This window comes from Hordeum vulgare, chromosome 7H (assembly GCF_904849725.1).
Source record: "Hordeum vulgare subsp. vulgare chromosome 7H, MorexV3_pseudomolecules_assembly, whole genome shotgun sequence".
In the NCBI taxonomy this organism is placed as follows: domain Eukaryota; kingdom Viridiplantae; phylum Streptophyta; class Magnoliopsida; order Poales; family Poaceae; genus Hordeum; species Hordeum vulgare.
The window spans coordinates 178,543,027-178,561,524 of NC_058524.1; the positions used below are offsets into that span (position 1 = coordinate 178,543,027).

An 18,498-nucleotide genomic window follows, 5' to 3' on the forward strand; every position below is an offset into this window, starting at 1 on the left:
ATTCCATATAGTGATCGTGCATTCGATTCTTGTAAGACGGAACTGTTCGTGAGACTTCAAGATGATCTTCACCAACTCTTATTCCGGTGCTCGTTGTTGGTAAGACCAGATCTAATGTTTTTTCTTTGAAGGAAAACTGTAAGGGGAACCCCCACAGCGAGTTTTTTTTAAATAATAAGAACCCAAATTCGCGTCCGTAAGGACTTGAACCTGGATGGATGGGTTGTACATCCACTTCACTAGCCAAGTGAGCTAGGCTCACTTCCTTTAGATGAACCTGGGTGACCAGATCTAATGTTGTATGCAGAGTCTTCATAGTGATCATGGTATCTTGATCCGTTGGCCAATTTTTTTTATTTTTTTACTATATTTCCCAATAGATCCAGACTAGGCTTATGTCCGATCGCTTTTGCTTGATGAAGTACGTAAAAAATGTAATGAATGAGCTTCTCTTTAGATGAAAATCATCCGATTTGCGGGTAATTCATCTAATTATTTAAATCTGGTTTGAAATCTAAGCGGGCATGGTTGAATGGCCGGCTCTTTCATCATTGTTGTCGACTGATCCAGACTAATCCGCAGATGGATAGCGTGTCCATGTTTAGGTGAGCGTCGGAGATGTCACGGGAGAGTATACAGTTGATATTTTCAGTGTACGCCAGAACAAACATGGTATGCAGCATTGCAAAAAGGAAAAAGAAGAACCCGGCTTTGCATGATTAGGTTTGCACTGAAGTTTAAAGCATCCATCTCGCCTGTCTTTTCTTCCTTCTCTTGTGGGTTGCATGAATGATGGGCGCTCTTTCTTTCCAGTTAGCCGTCTATTTCCAGCCTAGACCTTTTGGCATAGATCTCGATGTGATATGCACAGTGATCAATCTCTTCTACTAGCCTTTGGTCGATCCTCGATCGTAACCAACTTGCTACAGCCACAGTACACTGAGCAGTGGATGGCACTGCATTCCGAATCGATCGGTCGTTCGCCATGCGCAGCACAGAGTCGCTAGCTTGGCCAGGGATGGGCGGCGAAACGGGCAGCGAGCGACATGTCGGCGGATGGATCGACGGCCGACCGGCCGGAGCCGGTGGACAGAGAGTACTCCCTCCTCCTACTCCCCTAACTAGAGATCGTTTGTCCGGACGGAGACGACAGCTATTTGACAAGAAGGCCGAGCCATGCCAGTGTGCCGATCGACCGATCGCCGCGCATTCAATGTTCTTCCCCATTGCCGGCCTCCCCGCTCCACCGGCCACCACTGTACGTACCTACGAAACTACAGCAAGAAAAAGAAAAACTCAAAACGGATTGAAGAAAGGGTTTGTCTAGGGCACATCTAAAGCAGCTTATCAGTACAGGTGTCGTCAGTGAGATTGACGGATCGCTGTAGCGCTTGCTGCACCGTGAATTCAAATGGATTGGGTTGCTCGGCCCTTTCTTCCGGCGCTGCGCGGCGCGCGGCCGGTGACCTAGTTTGTGTCGATCACGTGCAACCACTCCTGGTTGCACGCCTGGGCCTTTTTCTATGCGAGTGGATTAATTAAGAGCTCGCAGGAGCAGCAGCTAGACAGGCGTGCAGCAGCTTGACTTTTGTGGCGCTGCGAGATGCGAGCGGCGAGCGGCGCGTTGCAGCGGCCGGGGAAAGGTCGTCCTCGCCGGCCGGCTGCTTCCGCGGAGCCCGACCAGGCCGGGGTCACGTCGAGGCATCCCATCCCATCCCGTCCCGTCCCGTCGCAGCGACACCACCCACGTCATGATGCACAGCAAGAAACGCACCACGTATTTATTCATTTCATTTCATCCATTCATTCATTCATTCATTCATTCATTCAGAGAGGAGCAAACGCAAACCAAAGCAAAGGCGACGGGGGTGAGATTTCGCTCAACCTGGCCTGGCCTGCCTTCGACGCACGCATCATCACTCCTCATACCACCGGCCCTGCGAGGCTGCGAGAGCCCGTCACGTCGTAAGGTCCACTGCCCGGCCGGGCCGGCCCCGGCGCTAGCGTCTCTGCGTGCACCGCTGCATGTACATCTCTGACCTAGATCACATCCGCCCGTCCATCACCGCTGCTTTTTCTTCTTTTGTTCGCCTTAAACTCCAGTGCCAGTATCTCGAATTGTAGCTCTAGGGACGCGTACATGTGCATCTAGTTGCCTCATCCGTGCAATGAGAGGGGTGTATGTGCAGATCTCATGTCAGGAACCGAATCCACTACGCAACAAGGAATGTGTACCGCGCATCTTGATACACATGAGCTGAATGCCAAAAATGCAACTCCACACCTAGTTGTGGGAGCTGAATGATGTTGTCTATAACCATTTTTCATACTAGTTCTCTTCTGGCAAAAAGGAACATCCTTCTTTTTATGAAAAAACATCAAGAACATCCTTCTTTTTAAGAACATCCTTATTTACTTTTGAACACGAGAAGCTGCAGTCACTACAAGTTTATAACGACTCATTGATACGGCTAGTGCTACATACAGTACAGTACATATGAGCGTGCATGTTAAAAGCAAATCCACAAGGAAATGTTCTTCATTATATATAGATTAATACAGTACATAGGACACCTATTGTCTAAATACATAATTTAAAAAGTTACAAAATATCGAGAAAAATCCCCCGTGTACATCCGGACATTATATGTTCGTGAACAAAGTTTTGGTGAAAAAGAATATTTTTTTGTGATTTGTGTAAAAAAAATATAATTTTCAATGATTGATTATAGCTATTCACGAGACATTTTTTTATCCTTTTTATACATGCCACAAAAATGTTCTTTCTTTCCAAAATTTTGTATGCGGCATATAATGTGCGGATGTACACGCGAAATAATTGTTTTGAATCTCTTAAAATATTGAATGTGTATTATACATATATTATAATAGGTATATCCACACCTATAAGCCAAAACACCACTCTCCAACTATACTACCATTATTTACTTTTGAACATGGGAAACAGTCACTGCAAGTTTATAACGAGCCATTGACACGGCTAGTGCATGCTACATACAGTACAGTACATATGAGCGTGCATGTAAAAAAGCAAATCCACGAGGAGTTGTTCTTCATTACATATAGATTAATACATAGGACCATATTGCATGCGAGTACGTGCATGCATGGATCACGAGATTAGTAGTCCAGTGCTAGTCTCCTACTACTCCAATGATCCTATGCACAAGCAAGCAAAGCACTACATATGATCATAACCTACGGAAACTAAAGGATAAGTCGGGAACGAACAAGGGGAAACAATTACAAGTGCTTGTCTAAATATCGATCACACTCGCAACTTGACTAATCAAAAGCCGCAACATAGCGATCGAGATGGGGAAGGTAGCCCTAGGAAACGAGTGGTCCGGATCATGCGCCCCTCGTGGCTGCAGGTGGGCCCATCTCGTACATGAAGGCGCTGTGCTGCAGGCAAGCGTCCAGCCAGGTCGGCGGTGGCTCCTGTGGACCGCCGTTGACCCCGGGCTGCGCCGGTGGGCCTGCCTTGCCATTGACGATGGACGCGAAGGAAGGGAAAGGGAAATATGCTGGGTTGCAGCTGCTGTTTGGCTGCTCTTGGATGCTAGCTGCTGCTGGGAAGCCGCCATTGCTGTTGTTGCTTGTGTTCTTGGCCTGGCCCTGTATTAATGGGGAGGACTGCAGGTGTGGGAGGTCATGGTGGAAGGGGATGAGCTGACTAGGGTTTGGGAAGGGGACAGGAGGTGCGTCCTGGAAGAAGCTGGGGTGGTGGGGGGTCATGGGGAAGTAGCAGTAGGGGTTTCTCATCTCCATCATCTTACTGTACTGGTCTACCGCCTTGTGGAAGATCCTGCACACCACCCATTCCTCCTGCAAAAAATATATATCATATATACTGTAAGTTCAAAATATCGCTCACAGATATATTTACAAATCAACATACAAAAAGAAGTATAGATCAATATAATATTCTCTTTTGGATGGATTGTGATCTAGCTAGGACAGATATGCTGTAGAGAATCTATATGTCTACATCTATATCTACATATTTACTCCTGAACTTCTGCAAGCGGAGAGTACATTTATTCTTCATGGGCGAAATTGCTTTTTTTTTATATAAAAGCATATGACACAGAGAGATATCAATGGGAGATTTGCTGATCTGAAGTAGGACGGTTGGAGATCTTCGAGCCATGCATGCAGAGTGCGTGAGCCCTGAGAAGGAACAAACACGTACCAGTACATGGTGTAGTATATATCGCTAGCTAGCCCATATACATCCTGTGTCAGTGCAAATCTGCAACTAGATTTTTGAGCAGAAACGACCCACGCACTCTGTACAGCATCATCGTCATGCTTATGATGCTACAAGCATCGAATGAATGAACAAAAGTGTACTAGGCCACAGTATAATAAACATATATTCCAAATCAATCTGCATGCATATGTCACCTTATGTATGCATGCAATGCAACCACACGCATGCCGCATTCAATGCACATCATGTCGCACGCATCTAACGACCATGTAACTTGTTCTTGAGCACTCAACTGTGGATGTTTCAACGCCGAGATCACACAGTGACTAGTGCGGTAGTGCCTAGAAGCTAGAGAATGTGTGTAACAAAAAGAGTAACAAAATGTTCATGGATGGAGCAATGGCGTGCAACCAACTGGATAAGTACGCACCTTGCATGAGCGGCGGACGGCGCCGAAGTCGCCGTCGAGGCGGTACTCGTGGAGGACCCACTTGGTCTTCTCGCCGCGGGGGGCGCGGCCCCTGTAGAAGACCAGCGTCTTCTTCATGCCGAGGAGGGAGCCCGTGGCGGCATTGAGCACCTCGCGGTCCTTGCCGGTGGCCTTCCAGTAGCCGGCGCCGGTGGCGCGGTTGGTGCGGAGGCCCGTGGGGTACTTGCGGTCGCGGAGGCTGAAGAAGTACCACTCCCGCTCCCCCATCCTCGCCGCCTCCGGGAGGTCCCACGGCTCGCACCGGTTCAGGTCCACCTCTGCGATGTCCACGCCGCCGCAGCACGTGCCGTTGAAGACCTTGGCGGCGAGGTAGAAGGTCACAAGCTCCTCGTCGGTGGGGTGGAAGCGGAAGCCTGGGGGCAGGCCGTGCTCCCCGGCAGCCGCCTCCGCCGCCGCCATCTCCTCCCCGATCAGTTCCCACAGAGCGTCGCCCATGGCCGCCGCTGGTTGGTGCTGGTGCATGCGCGCCGGCCCTTCAACGATCACTCTCACACTCTCTACGAGCTAGGTGAAGAAGCGAGCTGTGGCACGGCGACCAAGCAGCTAGTGTCAGTGTGAAATGGGTTGCTCTTGGCAATGGTGGTGTGGTCTGTGTGTGTAGATGCAAGAGGCCAATGGAGGGTCTATATAGTTGAGCACGGAAACGTAGAGAGTTCACAGTGTTTGTGTTTAGCCCATGGTCCCTGCTCTCTCTTCTCTCTCTCTCCCTCACCACCTGTATCGGTATTGCTTTATCCCACAGTGTCGCTACCTAGCTAGCTAGGTGTAGATGAAGATGAGGGGAAATGAGCTACCGGATGGGAAAGGTTATAAAGGATGGTAAATGGCAAAGATGGGCCAGGAATGGGTCCGAAGGGGAAATTTTATGGAGACTAAGAGAGCTAGCATACCCCGTATAACTCGTTAAATTCGTAAAAAGTTACGTTTTACAGTTTTAGTCGTAAAAAGTGTGCAGAATAAAAACCGTAAAAATGATCGAACCTGTAAATTTTATAAGGGACACGGAAAAGCCACACCAAAAATCCTTATTTTTGAAGGTTGGAAGACCGACTCTAGGGGGCCCGTATACCAGTCAAGCTCCGTCGGAGCGAACACACCGTTGCGAAGTTTGCCGAAATCCGCCCTAAATTCATCGGAATTCATCACCGCATGCTGAAAAAGGACGCTCGACGCCGCAATCGATCGCTGCCGGTTTGAATTGGACGAGATCGGCCTCACCATGGCCTCCCATGACCTCAGCCTAACCGCCGAAATCCTCCAAGCGCGGCAGGCAGAGGGGTACGGCTCGGCCGACGCGGTTGGCAACAGAGCAAGGCGTTGACGATGGAGGCGACGAGACATGGCCCGCGGGCGATAAGGCGTGGCCGGCGAGGCTTTGCGCGTCCAGCGTGGTGCTGGGGTGCGGCCGACGGGGACGGGGAGCGGCGGACGGGCGACGGGGCGCGGCCGGCTGGAAGAAGGGCGGCGGCGGCCGGAACGAAGGAAGGAGCTCTTTATCGCAGTTTTACAGTTTTTTACTTACGTAGCTAAATGGACCCTTAAAATGCTTGTTTTCGACTTGTATCCCACTTTTATAGTTTGCATTTTTACGGGGTCTGCTAGAGATGCTCTAAGGTGGCTAAGAGCATCTACATCGAGACTCCTCAAATGACCCCTCATACACCAACGCGCTCAATAAGTGGCCGGACAAGATAGAGAAGGAAATAAGTGACCCAACCAGATCCCTCATATCGTCCCTATATATTCGGGCTGTCCGCAAATCCTCATATCTGTCTTATATACGACGAGGATATGAGGGCTTGCGGACGCGCCCGGACGCGTCTGGTCAGTCCGCCACATTGGACGCGACCCCATTCCGGACCATTTTTTCTTCTTTATTCATTCTTTTCTTTCTCCCATTTCCTCTCCATCAATCATGTGTAAGTGATCGGACATATGAGAAAGAAAATGAGGAGTGTGATTACACGGACGGACAAATAAAGGACACGCCTGGTCAATGACCGGGCGCTTCCACGGGCGTTTGAGGGACTGGATTTACAAGTTCCGGTTGTAAATGCTCTAAGAGCATCAGTCGTACCCCTCAAACACGCCTCAAACGTCCGGATATTGCTTTCAATCACTCACCGGTCACAAATAAGATTCAACCGAACCCCTTATATCCATCTCAAACGCCCGGACTGACTGGCATCCTTCATATCTATTTTAAATATGAGGATGATATGAGGGCTCGCGGACGCGTCCAGACACGCCCGGTTAGTCTGCGACATAGGACGCAACCCCATCCCGGACCACATTTTTTTCTTTATTCATTCTTTTTTTTTCTTTCTTCTTTTTCATCAATCACGTGCAAGTGACTGGGCATATAAAAATATGAAAGTTGCGGGAATGAAAAAATAAGGGTTTAAAACAAACATGTCCGATCATTGATTCGATCATGTCCGCGAACGTTTGAGGGATCGGATTTAAAAGTTCGAGTTGTAGATGCTTAAAAGCCTAAAACCTTCTTGCAAAGTAGAGCCACCCGCTGGATCGAAACCGCAAAGCTAGGACTCCGTACCCCTGAATCAATCAATAATATCATAAAAACTAGCCAGACTCCCTAGATCACAAACGTACGTGCATATACAGGCGTATCAGCACCCATTACAAGCGCGTTACATATATATGACATGTACGTATGCACATACCATAGGAACACACACACTGCGCATGCATGCATAGAAACGTAAGCACAATATTGTGTACTACCTACAGGTCAATATTAATTTCAGCCTTTCAGGCAGATGGTGAAGTTACACAAGTTTCTGCCACTATTGCCGTGTACTTATTTCAGGGTACCATGCATGTACAACCTCCACTGTGCGCATACAGGCAAGGAAGATTTCGGAACAACCCACGAAAAAGTCCCTAGTAGGCCTCTAGCACGGCGTGTTCAAACACCGGCGCTCGCGTGCTCTTTCACAAGACAAAATCCATCGTGCGCAAGCCATTGTTCTCTATGGAGTAGTTTAGTATAGTTCAACAATGTACTCGTTCGTCAAGTATCGCAATTTTGTAAGGGCCTTGTCCTCGCTGTTAGACTATAGTCATCGCTGGAGGGTACTACACTACGTAGTACTCCTTTAGATATTTTTGTTTTGTTCATAACGTGGCGGATTTGACAGCGACGGCGTGCGCATGCAAGAAACTGTCCTATATCTCCCGTGAGTTGATCGATCCGGAGGCGTGCCGACCACAGCTAATATGCATGGTACGTACGTGCATGGTCAGTGCCTATACTAATAGAAGCATGCACCTGACCTGGGCATGCACTTCAAATCGTACGAAACATATCATATCGATTAGCTATATATATTTAGAGAGATATATATATTAAAGAGCTAGCATACATCCTCGCAAGAAAAGAAAAGGATACATGAACATATAATGCCTGGTCAGTAATATATGTTATGTGATTAATTAATTACACGAATGATAATACAGCTCCAAATATTACCATCACTATAACAATATAAAATCGACTTTGAAAAAGCTTATGACAAGGTTAAATGGTTTTTTCTTCAACAGGCCCTAAGAATGAAAGATTTCTCCGATAAATGGCATCATTGGATCCAAAATTTTGTAAATAGAGATAGTGTGGCCATCAAAATCAATGATGATATAGGTCCTTACTTTCAGACAAAAAAGAACTACGGCGGGATGACCCATGTATTCAATGTTATCGCTCACATGTTGGCTATTCTGATTGAGCGCGCCAAGCAGGACGATCAGATTGCAGGAGTAGTGCCACTTCTTGTGGATGATGGCATATCTATCTTACAATATCGTTGATGACACAATTATTTGTATGGAGCATGGTCTGGAAAAGGCTCGAAACCTCAAACTTTTGCTTTCAATGTTTGAGCAAATGTCGGGTCTAAATTAACTTCCATAAAAGTGACCTTTTCTTGTTTGGAGAAGTCGTTGAGGCGGCTGCCGATTATGCTGGTCTGTTTGGTTGTGCACATGGCCAATTTGAGATCAAATGTGTGGGAATACTGTTTCACTATCGACGTCTCATCATTGCAGAGTGGAGGCATGTAGAGGAGCGTCTAGAGAGACGGCTTAGCAGTTGGAAAGGAAAATTGCTCTCAGTTGAAGGACGGCTGATTTTGATTAACTCCGTCCTCACAAATATGGTTCTTTATATGCTTTCTTTTTCCCAACTCTCAAAAGGGGTTCTACAAAGACTGGACTATTTTAGATCCAGATTCTTCTAGCAAGGGATGGTGAAAAGAAAAGAAAATACAAGCTAGCCAAATGAAGCATGGTTTATAGGCCAAAAAAGCAAGGAGGCCTTGGAATTCATGACCTGCAGATCAAGAACGAGGCTTTTACTTAGTAAATGATTGTCAAACTTCTTATTGAAGATGGTGTTTGGCAAACCATGTTGTGCAACTAGTATCTGGGCCAGAGGCGGTGTCTCGGGCCTATTGGAAACCTGGTGACTCACACTTTTGGGTTGGCCTAATGGCATCAAAAACATATCTTTTGCTTTGGGTCTTTCACGATAAAGGACGGGTCATAGATTCGTTTATGAGAAGACATATGGCTAGGCAATGCGAGTCTCCGAGAAGAATACCCGGCCTTGTACACCATTGCTCGGGATAAGAATAATTCTATTGTGCATGTGTTGTGTTCATCCCCGCCGAATATTTCATTCAGGCGGGAGTTGATTGGCCCCCGACTTATGTCATGTCATAATCTTTTATCCCGACTAGATTCGATTAACCTGACACAAAGGCGGGATGTGTTTCACTAGAACCATACTACATCTGGGTCTTTCATAGTAGAATTTATGTACCATGCACTCATGCATTTTGAGGTACCACTGAGTAATAACAAGAAAATTTGGAAGTCAAAGATTTCACTAAAAGTTAAAATCTTTATGTGTTATCTTTATAGGGGAGTTGTGTTAACCAAAGACAACCTTGCATGGCGCAACTAGCCATGAAATAGACAGTGTTGCTTTTGTGCTCATGATGAGACAATAAAACACATCTTCTTCAAATGCAGGTTTGCACGTTTTACATGGTGAGTCATTCAAATAGCGTCGAATTTGTATCCGCCCATAAGTGTTGCCAATATATTTGATTATTGGTTGGATGATATTTCAAATAAGTTCAAAACTCTAATAAGGGTTGAAGCGTATGCCTTACTTTGGTCGTTTTGACTATGTAGAAATGATTTAGTTTTTAATGACAAAAGTGCTTCCATTATACACGTTATTTTTCATTGTACGCACTCGCTTCGTACATGGTTTACGCTACAACGACTCGGGCACCATCCGTTGTTCAAGGCGGTGTGTAGGCACCTGGAGCAGGCGGATACAAAGGGTTTTTTCAAACATGGCTGGCAGCATAACCTCCGGATCGATCCACCGCCACTTTCGATATAGGCATAGTGTTGGTCTATAGGACTCTATCGTTGCAGACATCTCTATTTTCGTTTCTTTTTTAACTTTTGATGTTTGGCTGCATGCATTTTAGTTATGCAGAGTCCGGAGGTTACTCGTAATGTTTTGTATCACTTGATGTTACATTTTAAGATAATAAAAACATTCTTTATCAAGAAAACGGTACAAAATAAATTAATTCTTCTCAGACATGAACCATCCGTGTTCTCGCTGTCACACGCACGCTTGCTTGTCTGCACGTGTTTGTCTGGTTGTACATTTAATTTGGACTACCAGAAGAAGGTAGCAGGAGCTCCACCTGCATCGGGGTTTGGAATGGAGTTTGCACGAGTCCGGTACTAAATTTCCATGGTCACCGTACAGCACCTCCGGAATCCCAGTACCTGTTCTACCCCTCTAGTCAGCTACCTTAAATTGCTACTATTGCGTTTGCTTGCAGCTTGGGACTGGCTAGATCAATCAGTGTACATATATATCTTGCAATAGATCGATCCGTATACACCTTCCAAGAAATAAGAAAATCAGTCCGCGATTCAAATCAAACTTTTACAAAGGATCAATACACGGCTAAAGCCTTAATTAGATCTTCATTTGCATTTCACAACAGCTTAATCACCATCTGGTTCACACTCCCCTTGACTAAGAGCATCTACAGCCAGACCCCTCAAACACTCCTCAAACGTCAAGACACACGGTCCGGTCACTGTTCGGTCATAAAAAATCGATTCAAACGGACCTTTCAAACCGGCCTTCAACGTCCGGGCTGACCGGCATTCTTCATTTCCAGCCCAAATATGGACGGATATGGGGGAGCCCGGACGCGTTCGGGCATGCCTGCCTGGCCCGCATCTACCTCACATATATCCGTTCCCATCCGCTTGCCGGACCAAACCCTAGCCCTTTCACTCCACTCCCTTCCACTCTCATCTGCCACCCAAGCTCACATCCGGCATGGTTGGATCCGACTCCTTCACCTCCAGATCAGTCGACCACGAGCTCGTCCCACGCGGCCTCGAGGAAGAGATGGTCATCCAGCTTGCGCTTCGCCACTCCCGGGAGGTGGCGGCACGATGACAACGCTCGGACTTGCAACGCCGGGAATCTATTCCGTCCGCACAACCGATGGTTGGATCCGGCCTTGCTGCCTCACCGGAGGCGGGTCCGTCTGGCGTCCAAACGTCGTGGCGGAAGCGTAACCCCTTCATTTAACGCCGAACACGAAGTATGACCGATCTCGGACGATATCATGGTGCGGCGTGCCTACCGGGTGAGGCAGCGGGCACGGGATGCAGTGGAGGCCCTTGCGGCGGTAGATGTTGGAGACGCGGAGTCACAATCTACGCCCCCTAGGGTGCAGCACTACGGTGGACGCAACCGCGTCATGGTGGACGTTGGCTCCTCCTAGGAAGGATCCGTCATCGACCTCATGTCGACTGGCACCACCGGGTTACGGGACCGACGAGGAAGAGTAGGGCATGAGAGACGGCGGTAGCTCGACTCCCGTCAGCCGTCTAGTGTCCCATGTCCTACTCTACCTCATCGGTGACCGGACCGACACTATGAGGGGTGTAGCCAGCCGGTGAACATGGGCACGGCGGAGCCGGACGAGCTCCGCTTAGTATTAGGTTTACGTTGCATGTAATAGTATGGATTTGAGGTTTCGAATTTGAGGTATCCTCATGTAGACTATATTATTTGAGGCATGACCGGTCAGTGTCCGCAAACGCGCCCGGACGCGTCCATACACATTTGAGGTGTAAGAGTTAGGCTTAGGGAACTGCTCGACACCCTTGGTGGGTGCGGCTATCTCATATATATATATATATATATATATAAGAGGTGTACAAGGTGTACGATACAGATTAAAAATCATGTACAGAGGCTACATATATATACAGTCTAACACCCCTCCTCAATCTTAGTTGTGGCGTGAGGTACAAAGCAAGTTAAGATTGCGCCTAGAATCTACAAACTGTGGCTGTGGTAGAGGCTTCATGAAGATGTCAGCCAGCTGATCTTTAGAAGAGATGAACTTGATGTGTAGTAGCTTCTGTGCAATATGTTCCCTCACAAAATGATAGTCAACCTCATTGTGTTTCGTTCGGGCATGGAACACGGGATTGGATGAAAAATATGTTGCACTGATGTTGTCACACCAAAGGATAGGTGTGTGAGCTTGAGAGGCGCCTAGTTCTCTCAATATAGACCCTACCCAAATAACCTCAGTTGTGGCAATAGCAACCGCCTTGTACTCAGCCTCAGTACTACAGTGAGACACTGTAGACTGTTTGCAAGCATTCCAGACGATCAAGTTAGGGCCAATAAATATTGCATATCCTCGTGTGTATTGCCTGTTCTTAGAACATATTTCTTCATATGTGGTTTTGATAATTCATGGCAATCCCTATGGACTAATTGTTGCATTGAGTTATATTTGAAGGATTTGTCCATAGGAACTTCTTGAAGTCCATCTATTGGTTTCAAGGAGTTTATATGATGAGAAAGGTGGTATTCAAGGTTTTATCCAAAGATTGGTCATAAAGACACAAGGTTGATCAAGACTAAGTCAAGGAGTGAATCAAGTTGATCAACACACAAAGCGTACAAGATGTACCGAGAGGGGTCAAGTGATCCCATTGTACGGTAAGCATTGTCCATTACGCTTTGTGTACTAACCCATGGTCTTCGTGAGAGTTCTTTGTGGGGTTAGGTGTGTTTCCACGGGCTTGCATCAAGAGGAAGATCTCATACAACCGATGGAGGATGACGTCAAGTGGTGATCGTCATCAAGATTGCGGTGTGCAAGCTTGCCTTCCATTGTGGTGGCAATGGACTTGTGAAGATGTGTTGAAGAGTGGCTCACCCATGGTGAGTATGGGGGAGCAATCAACTAGTCTTCATCAAGACAACGCAATCAAGAAAGGCGGTCCACCTTGAGGAAGTCAAGATCGTCATCATCTAGCTCAATTGGACTATGTGCAAGGTATAAGTTTCCCTTGACATGTTTTCTATTTTACCAGTCTCACGATGGTATTGGTTGGGAGACTGGGTTATAGGATAGATTGTCACACTATCAAGGGGGGCTCTCAAGGGAGTAGCTTGATCGTATCGTTCGTTGAGAGCTCAAACCATTTGCATCCTTGCATCATCTTTCTTGGTTCTAGTTTGGTAGTTCTCTTTGTGAGCTGTAGAGCTTATGGTCATCTTCATGACAAGCTCGACTTCATCGAAAATGGATTCCATCTGCATCTTTTATGATGTTTTTGATGTTGGATTTAAATGTGGACATGACCTCATTTAAGTCCTCTCGAGTGACCGAGTTTGCACTAGCTCCCTCGGGCACCTCATCATACCGTTCCTCGTCGTCAGCCATACTCTTTGGGTGGTGAAACCCTTAATAAAGATACGAGGCTCTCATACCAATTGAAGAGGACCGATATGGTTGACTAGGGGGGGGGGGTGAATAGGCAACTAACAAATTTTAAACTTTTCTTAATACAAATTATGTTTAGCAACTAATAGGTTGTCTAGATATGCAACTAGGTGAGCAACCTATGAGATGCTAACAACGACAATGACAAGCAGTAAGTAAATACAAGTAAAGGTAAGAAATAACCACAAGTGGAACTGATGAAGACGAGGATGTGTTCCTGAAGTTCCTTCCCTTTGAAGGGAAGTATGTATCCATTGGAGCAGTGTGGAGGCACAATGCTCCGCAAGATGACACGAAGGCCACCTTCTTCTCCTTATGCCCTCACACAATGCGAAGTGCCATGATTCCACTAAGTGGTGCCCTTGAAGGTGGTAATCGGACCTTTACAACAAGGTTGGGGTTCTCTCCACAACTCAATTGGAGGCTCCCAACGAAACCATGGAGCTTCACCATAATGGAATGTGGCTCCGAGGTGACCTCTTCCGTCTAGGGTGCTCAAACACCCAAGAGTAACAAAATCCACACAAGGACTTGGAGGAATCAATTTTCCTTTGGTGGAAGTGTAGATCCAGGTCCCCTCCTTCAATCCCTAGAAAGACAACAAGTTTGGGTGGCTAGGGAGAGAGATCAGGCAAGAAAGCTTGAGTGCATCAATGGAGGAGAGAGAGAGGTAAGATATAAGTGGGAGGAAGAAGAACACCCCCCTTATAAAGGCCCCCCAGATTTCTAACTGTTACACCAAAAATTTCATTGGGCGGTACAAACGGTTGTTGGCCTTGTACAACCGGTGTTCCTATTTTAGCGGAACAACCAGTAAAACACCGCCCTACAACGGGGCCAAAACATGAAGTTGGCCCAGAGATGGATTTGGGGAGGCCTATAAAAGGGGGTATTCTTCCCCAATGGTTTTCTATCCGTCGAGCTCGTCTTTGCCCCCATTGTTGACCTTCTTCGAGCTTGCTAACTCTCAATACCTCCAATGATTCTTGATAGTTCTTGAGGAAAATAGAGAGGAGATCTAGATCCACATTTCCACCAATCACTTTCTCCTCTATGTGAGGGGAACCCCTTGGATCTTGATCTTGGAGTTCTTTGTGAGCTCCTTGTTCTTCCTCTCATATTCCTCCATAGCTTTTGTTGTTGTGGAGGGATTTGAGTGTGAGGGACTTGACCACTTCGTGTGTTCTTTCCATTGCATTAGTTGCATCGATTTGAGTTCTTCATGTTAAAAAGTTTGAGAAGCTTATTACCCTTGGATGCTTGGTGCCATAGAGATTGTTCTTCGTGGATGCTTTGGCGCCCTAAAAGCTTGGTGGTACGTCCATTTTGTATCATGCTTTCATGTTAATATTTATCACTTTTTGGGCTGTTATTTCACTTCACGGTACAATACTTATGCCTTTTCTCTCTTATTTTGCAAGGTTTACATGAAGAGGGAGAATGCCGGCAGCTGGAATTCTGGCCTGAAAAAGGAGCAAGTTTGAGATGCCTATTCTGCGCAACTCCAAAAGCCGTGAAAATCAACTTGGATTTCTTTTGGGATTTATGAAAAATACTGGGCCGAAGAAGTGCCAGAGGGGCGCCAGCAGGTGGCCACAAGCCTGCTAGGCGCGGCGACCCCCTGGCCGCGCCTAGGGGGCTTGTGGGCTCCCTGCTGGCCCACTGGCCCCCCTCTTTTGCTACAAGAAGGGTTTCGGTCTGAAAAAAATCAGGAGGAGGCTTTTCGGAGGATTCGCCACCGCCACGAGGCGAAACTTGAGCAGAACCAATCTAGAGCTTCGGCAGGACGATCCTGCCTGGGAAACTTCCTTCCTGGAGGGGGAAATCGTCGCCATCGTCATCACCAATACTCCTCTCATCGGAGGGGACTCATCACCATCAACATCTTCATCAGCACCATCTCATCTCCAAACCCTAGTTCATCACTTGTAACCAATCTCCATCTCGCGACTCCGATTGGTACTTGTAAGGTTACTAGTAGTGTTAATTACTCCTTGTAGTTGATGCTAGTTGGATTACTTGGTGGAAGAGTTTATGTTCAGATCTTTGATGCTACTCATTACCTCTCTGGTCATGGATATGATTATGCTTTGTGAGTAGTTACTTTTGTTCCTGGCGACATGGGATAAGTCTTGCTATAAGTAGTCATGTGAATTTGGTATTCGTTCGATATTTTGATGTGTTGTATGTTGTTTTTCCTCTAGTGGTGTTATGTGAACGTCGACTACATAACACTACACCATTATTTGGGCCTAGAGGAAGGCATTGGGAAGTAGTAAGTAGATGATGGGTTGCTAGAGTGACAGAAGCTTAAACCCTAGTTTATGCGTTGCTTCGTAAGGGGCTGATTTGGATCCACTAGTTTAATGCTATGGTTAGACTTTGTCTTAATTCTTCTTTCATAGTTGCAGGTGCTTGAGAGAGGGGTTAATCATAAGTGGGATGCTTGTCCAAGTAAGGGCAGTACCCAAGCGCCGGTCCACCCACATATCAAACTATCAAAGTAACGAACGCGAATCATATGAACATGATGAAAACTAGCTTGACAGAAATTCCCATGTCTCTCGGGGAGCGGTTTTTCCTCCTATAAGACTTTGTCCAGGCTTGTCCCTTGCTACAAAAGGGATTGGGCCACTTTGCTGCACCGTTGCTACTTTCTTTACTTGTTGCTTGCTACGAATCATCTCACCACACAACTACTTGTTACCGATAATTTCAGTGCTTGCAGAATTTTACCTTGCTGAAAACCACTTGTGAGATCCTTCTGCTCCTCGTTGGATTCGACACTCTTACTTATCGAAAGGACTATGATAGATCCCTTATACTTGTGGGTCATCAAGACTCTTTTCTGGCACCGTTTTCGGGGAGTGAAGCGCCTTTGGTAAGTGGAACTTGGTAAGGAAACATTCATATAGTGTGCTGAAATTTATTGTTACCTGTCACTATGGAAACTAATCCTTTGAGGGGCTTGTTCGGGGTATATTCACCTCGAACGGAAGAACGAAGAGTTGCTCCTCAACCTGCTGCACCTACTGAAAATATTTGCTTTGAATTTCCTTCGGGTATGCTTGAGAAACTGCTGGCTAATCCTTTTACAGGAGATGGAACATCACATCCAGACTTGCATCTAATCTATGTAGATGAAGTTTGTGGTTTATTTAAGCTTGCAGGTTTGCCAGAGGATGAGGTCAAGAAGAAGGTATTTCCCTTATCTTTGAGGGATAAGGTGTTAACATGGTATAGGCTATGTGATGATACTGGATCATGGAACTACAAACGGTTGAAATTGGAATTTCATCAAAACTTTTATCCTATGCATTTAGTATATCGTGATCGGAATTATATTTATAATTTTTGGCCTCGTGATAGAGAAAGCATCGCTCAAGCTTGGGGTAGGCTTAAATCAATGTTATATTCATGCGCCAATCATGAGCTCTCGAGAGAAATTATCATTCAGAACTTCTATGCTCGGCTTTCTCATGATGATCGCACCATGCTTGACACTTCTTGTACCGGTTCTTTTATGAAGAGAGATATTGACTTCAAATGGAATTTATTGGAAAGAATTAAACGCAACTCTGAAGATTGGGAGCTTCAAGTTTGACTGCGTTAAATATTTTGCTAAAACAAATACCTTTTGTGATTTTAGCGCTAAGTATGGACTTGACTCTGAGATAGTAGCTTCATTGTCTGAATCATTTGCTGCTCATATTGGTCTCCCCAAATAGAAGTGGTTTAAATATCATCCTCCCTTAGAAGTCAATGTAGTTAAACCCAATCCAGTTGAAGATAAAGTCATTGCCTATAATGATCCTATTGTTCTCAGTGTTTAAATTGAGAAACCACATTTCCCTGTTAGGATAAAGGATCATTCTAAAGCTTCAACTGTGATACGTAGAGGCTACATTAGAACACCTACACCCCTTGAGCAAATTAGAGTTGAACCTAGCATTGCTATTATCAAAGATCTCTTGTCCGACAATGTTGATGGCCATAATATTCACTTTTGTGAAGATGCTGCTAGAATTGCTAAACCACACGCTAGAGACAAACATAGGCATGTTGTTGGCACGCCTGTTGTTTCTGTTAAGATAGGAGATCATTTTTATCATGGTTTATGTGACGTGGGTGCTAGTATTAGTGCAATACCTCAATCCTTATATGATGAAATCCAAGACGAGATTGCACCTATTGAGATAGAACCTATTGATGTCACTATTCAGCTTGCCAATAGAGATACTATCTGCCCTGTGGGAATTTTTAGGGATGTTGAAGTCTTGTGTGGTAAGACGAAGTATCGTGCTGATTTCCTCGTTCTTGCTACCATTCAAGATAGCTTTTGTCCCATCATATTTGGCAGACCTTTTCTCAATATTGTCAATGCTCATATTGACTGTGAGAAGCAAACCGTCATTGTTGGCTTTGAAGGTGTGTCACATGAGTTCAATTTCTCTAAGTTTGGTAGACAACCTCATGAAAAAGAGTTGCCTAGTAAGAATGAAACTATTGCCCTAGCTTCTATTGTCGTGCCTCCTACTGATCCCTTAGAGCAATACTTGCTTGAGCATGAAAATGATATGCATATGGATGAAATGGATGAGATAGATAGAGTTGTCTTAGAACAATATCCTATTCTTAAGAATAACTTGCCTGTTGAACTGCTTGGGAATCCACCCCCACTAAAAGGTGATCCTGTGTTGGAGCTTAAACAGTTGCCTGATACTCCTAAGTATGCTTATCTTGATGAAAAAGAGATATATCCTGTTATTATTAGTGCTAGCCTCTCACAACATGAAGAAAAGAAGTTACTAAAAACTCTGAGGGAGCACCGTGCTGCTATTGGATATACTCTGTATGATCTTAAGGGCATTAGTCCCACTCTA

The 18,498-nt window shown here is 45.8% G+C and overlaps 1 protein-coding gene across 1 annotated transcript; it reads right to left on the reverse strand.

Moving 5' to 3' along the window:
• Positions 1-3,044: 3,044 nt before the first annotated feature.
• LOC123412144 (protein CUP-SHAPED COTYLEDON 3-like) lies at positions 3,045-5,499 on the reverse strand. The gene is made up of 2 exons (XM_045105094.1): positions 4,668-5,499; positions 3,045-3,849 (listed from the first exon to the last, which is right to left on the reverse strand). The coding sequence occupies exons 1-2, from the start codon at positions 5,187-5,189 to the stop codon at positions 3,373-3,375; spliced, it is 999 nt and encodes a 332-aa protein (XP_044961029.1). The 5' UTR covers positions 5,190-5,499; the 3' UTR covers positions 3,045-3,372.
• Between the last annotated feature and the right edge of the window lie 12,999 nt (positions 5,500-18,498).

What these genes read in the sequence shown, in the direction of transcription:
- LOC123412144 (XM_045105094.1), bottom strand. Translation starts at nt 5,189, where the DNA reads ATGCACCAGCACCAACCAGCGGCGGCCATGGGCGACGCTCTGTGGGAA. An exon ending in CCGTCCGCCGCTCATGCAAG is followed by an intron (nt 3,850 to 4,667) that starts GTGCGTACTTAT and finishes TATTTTTTGCAG; the next exon opens with GAGGAATGGGTGGTGTGCAG.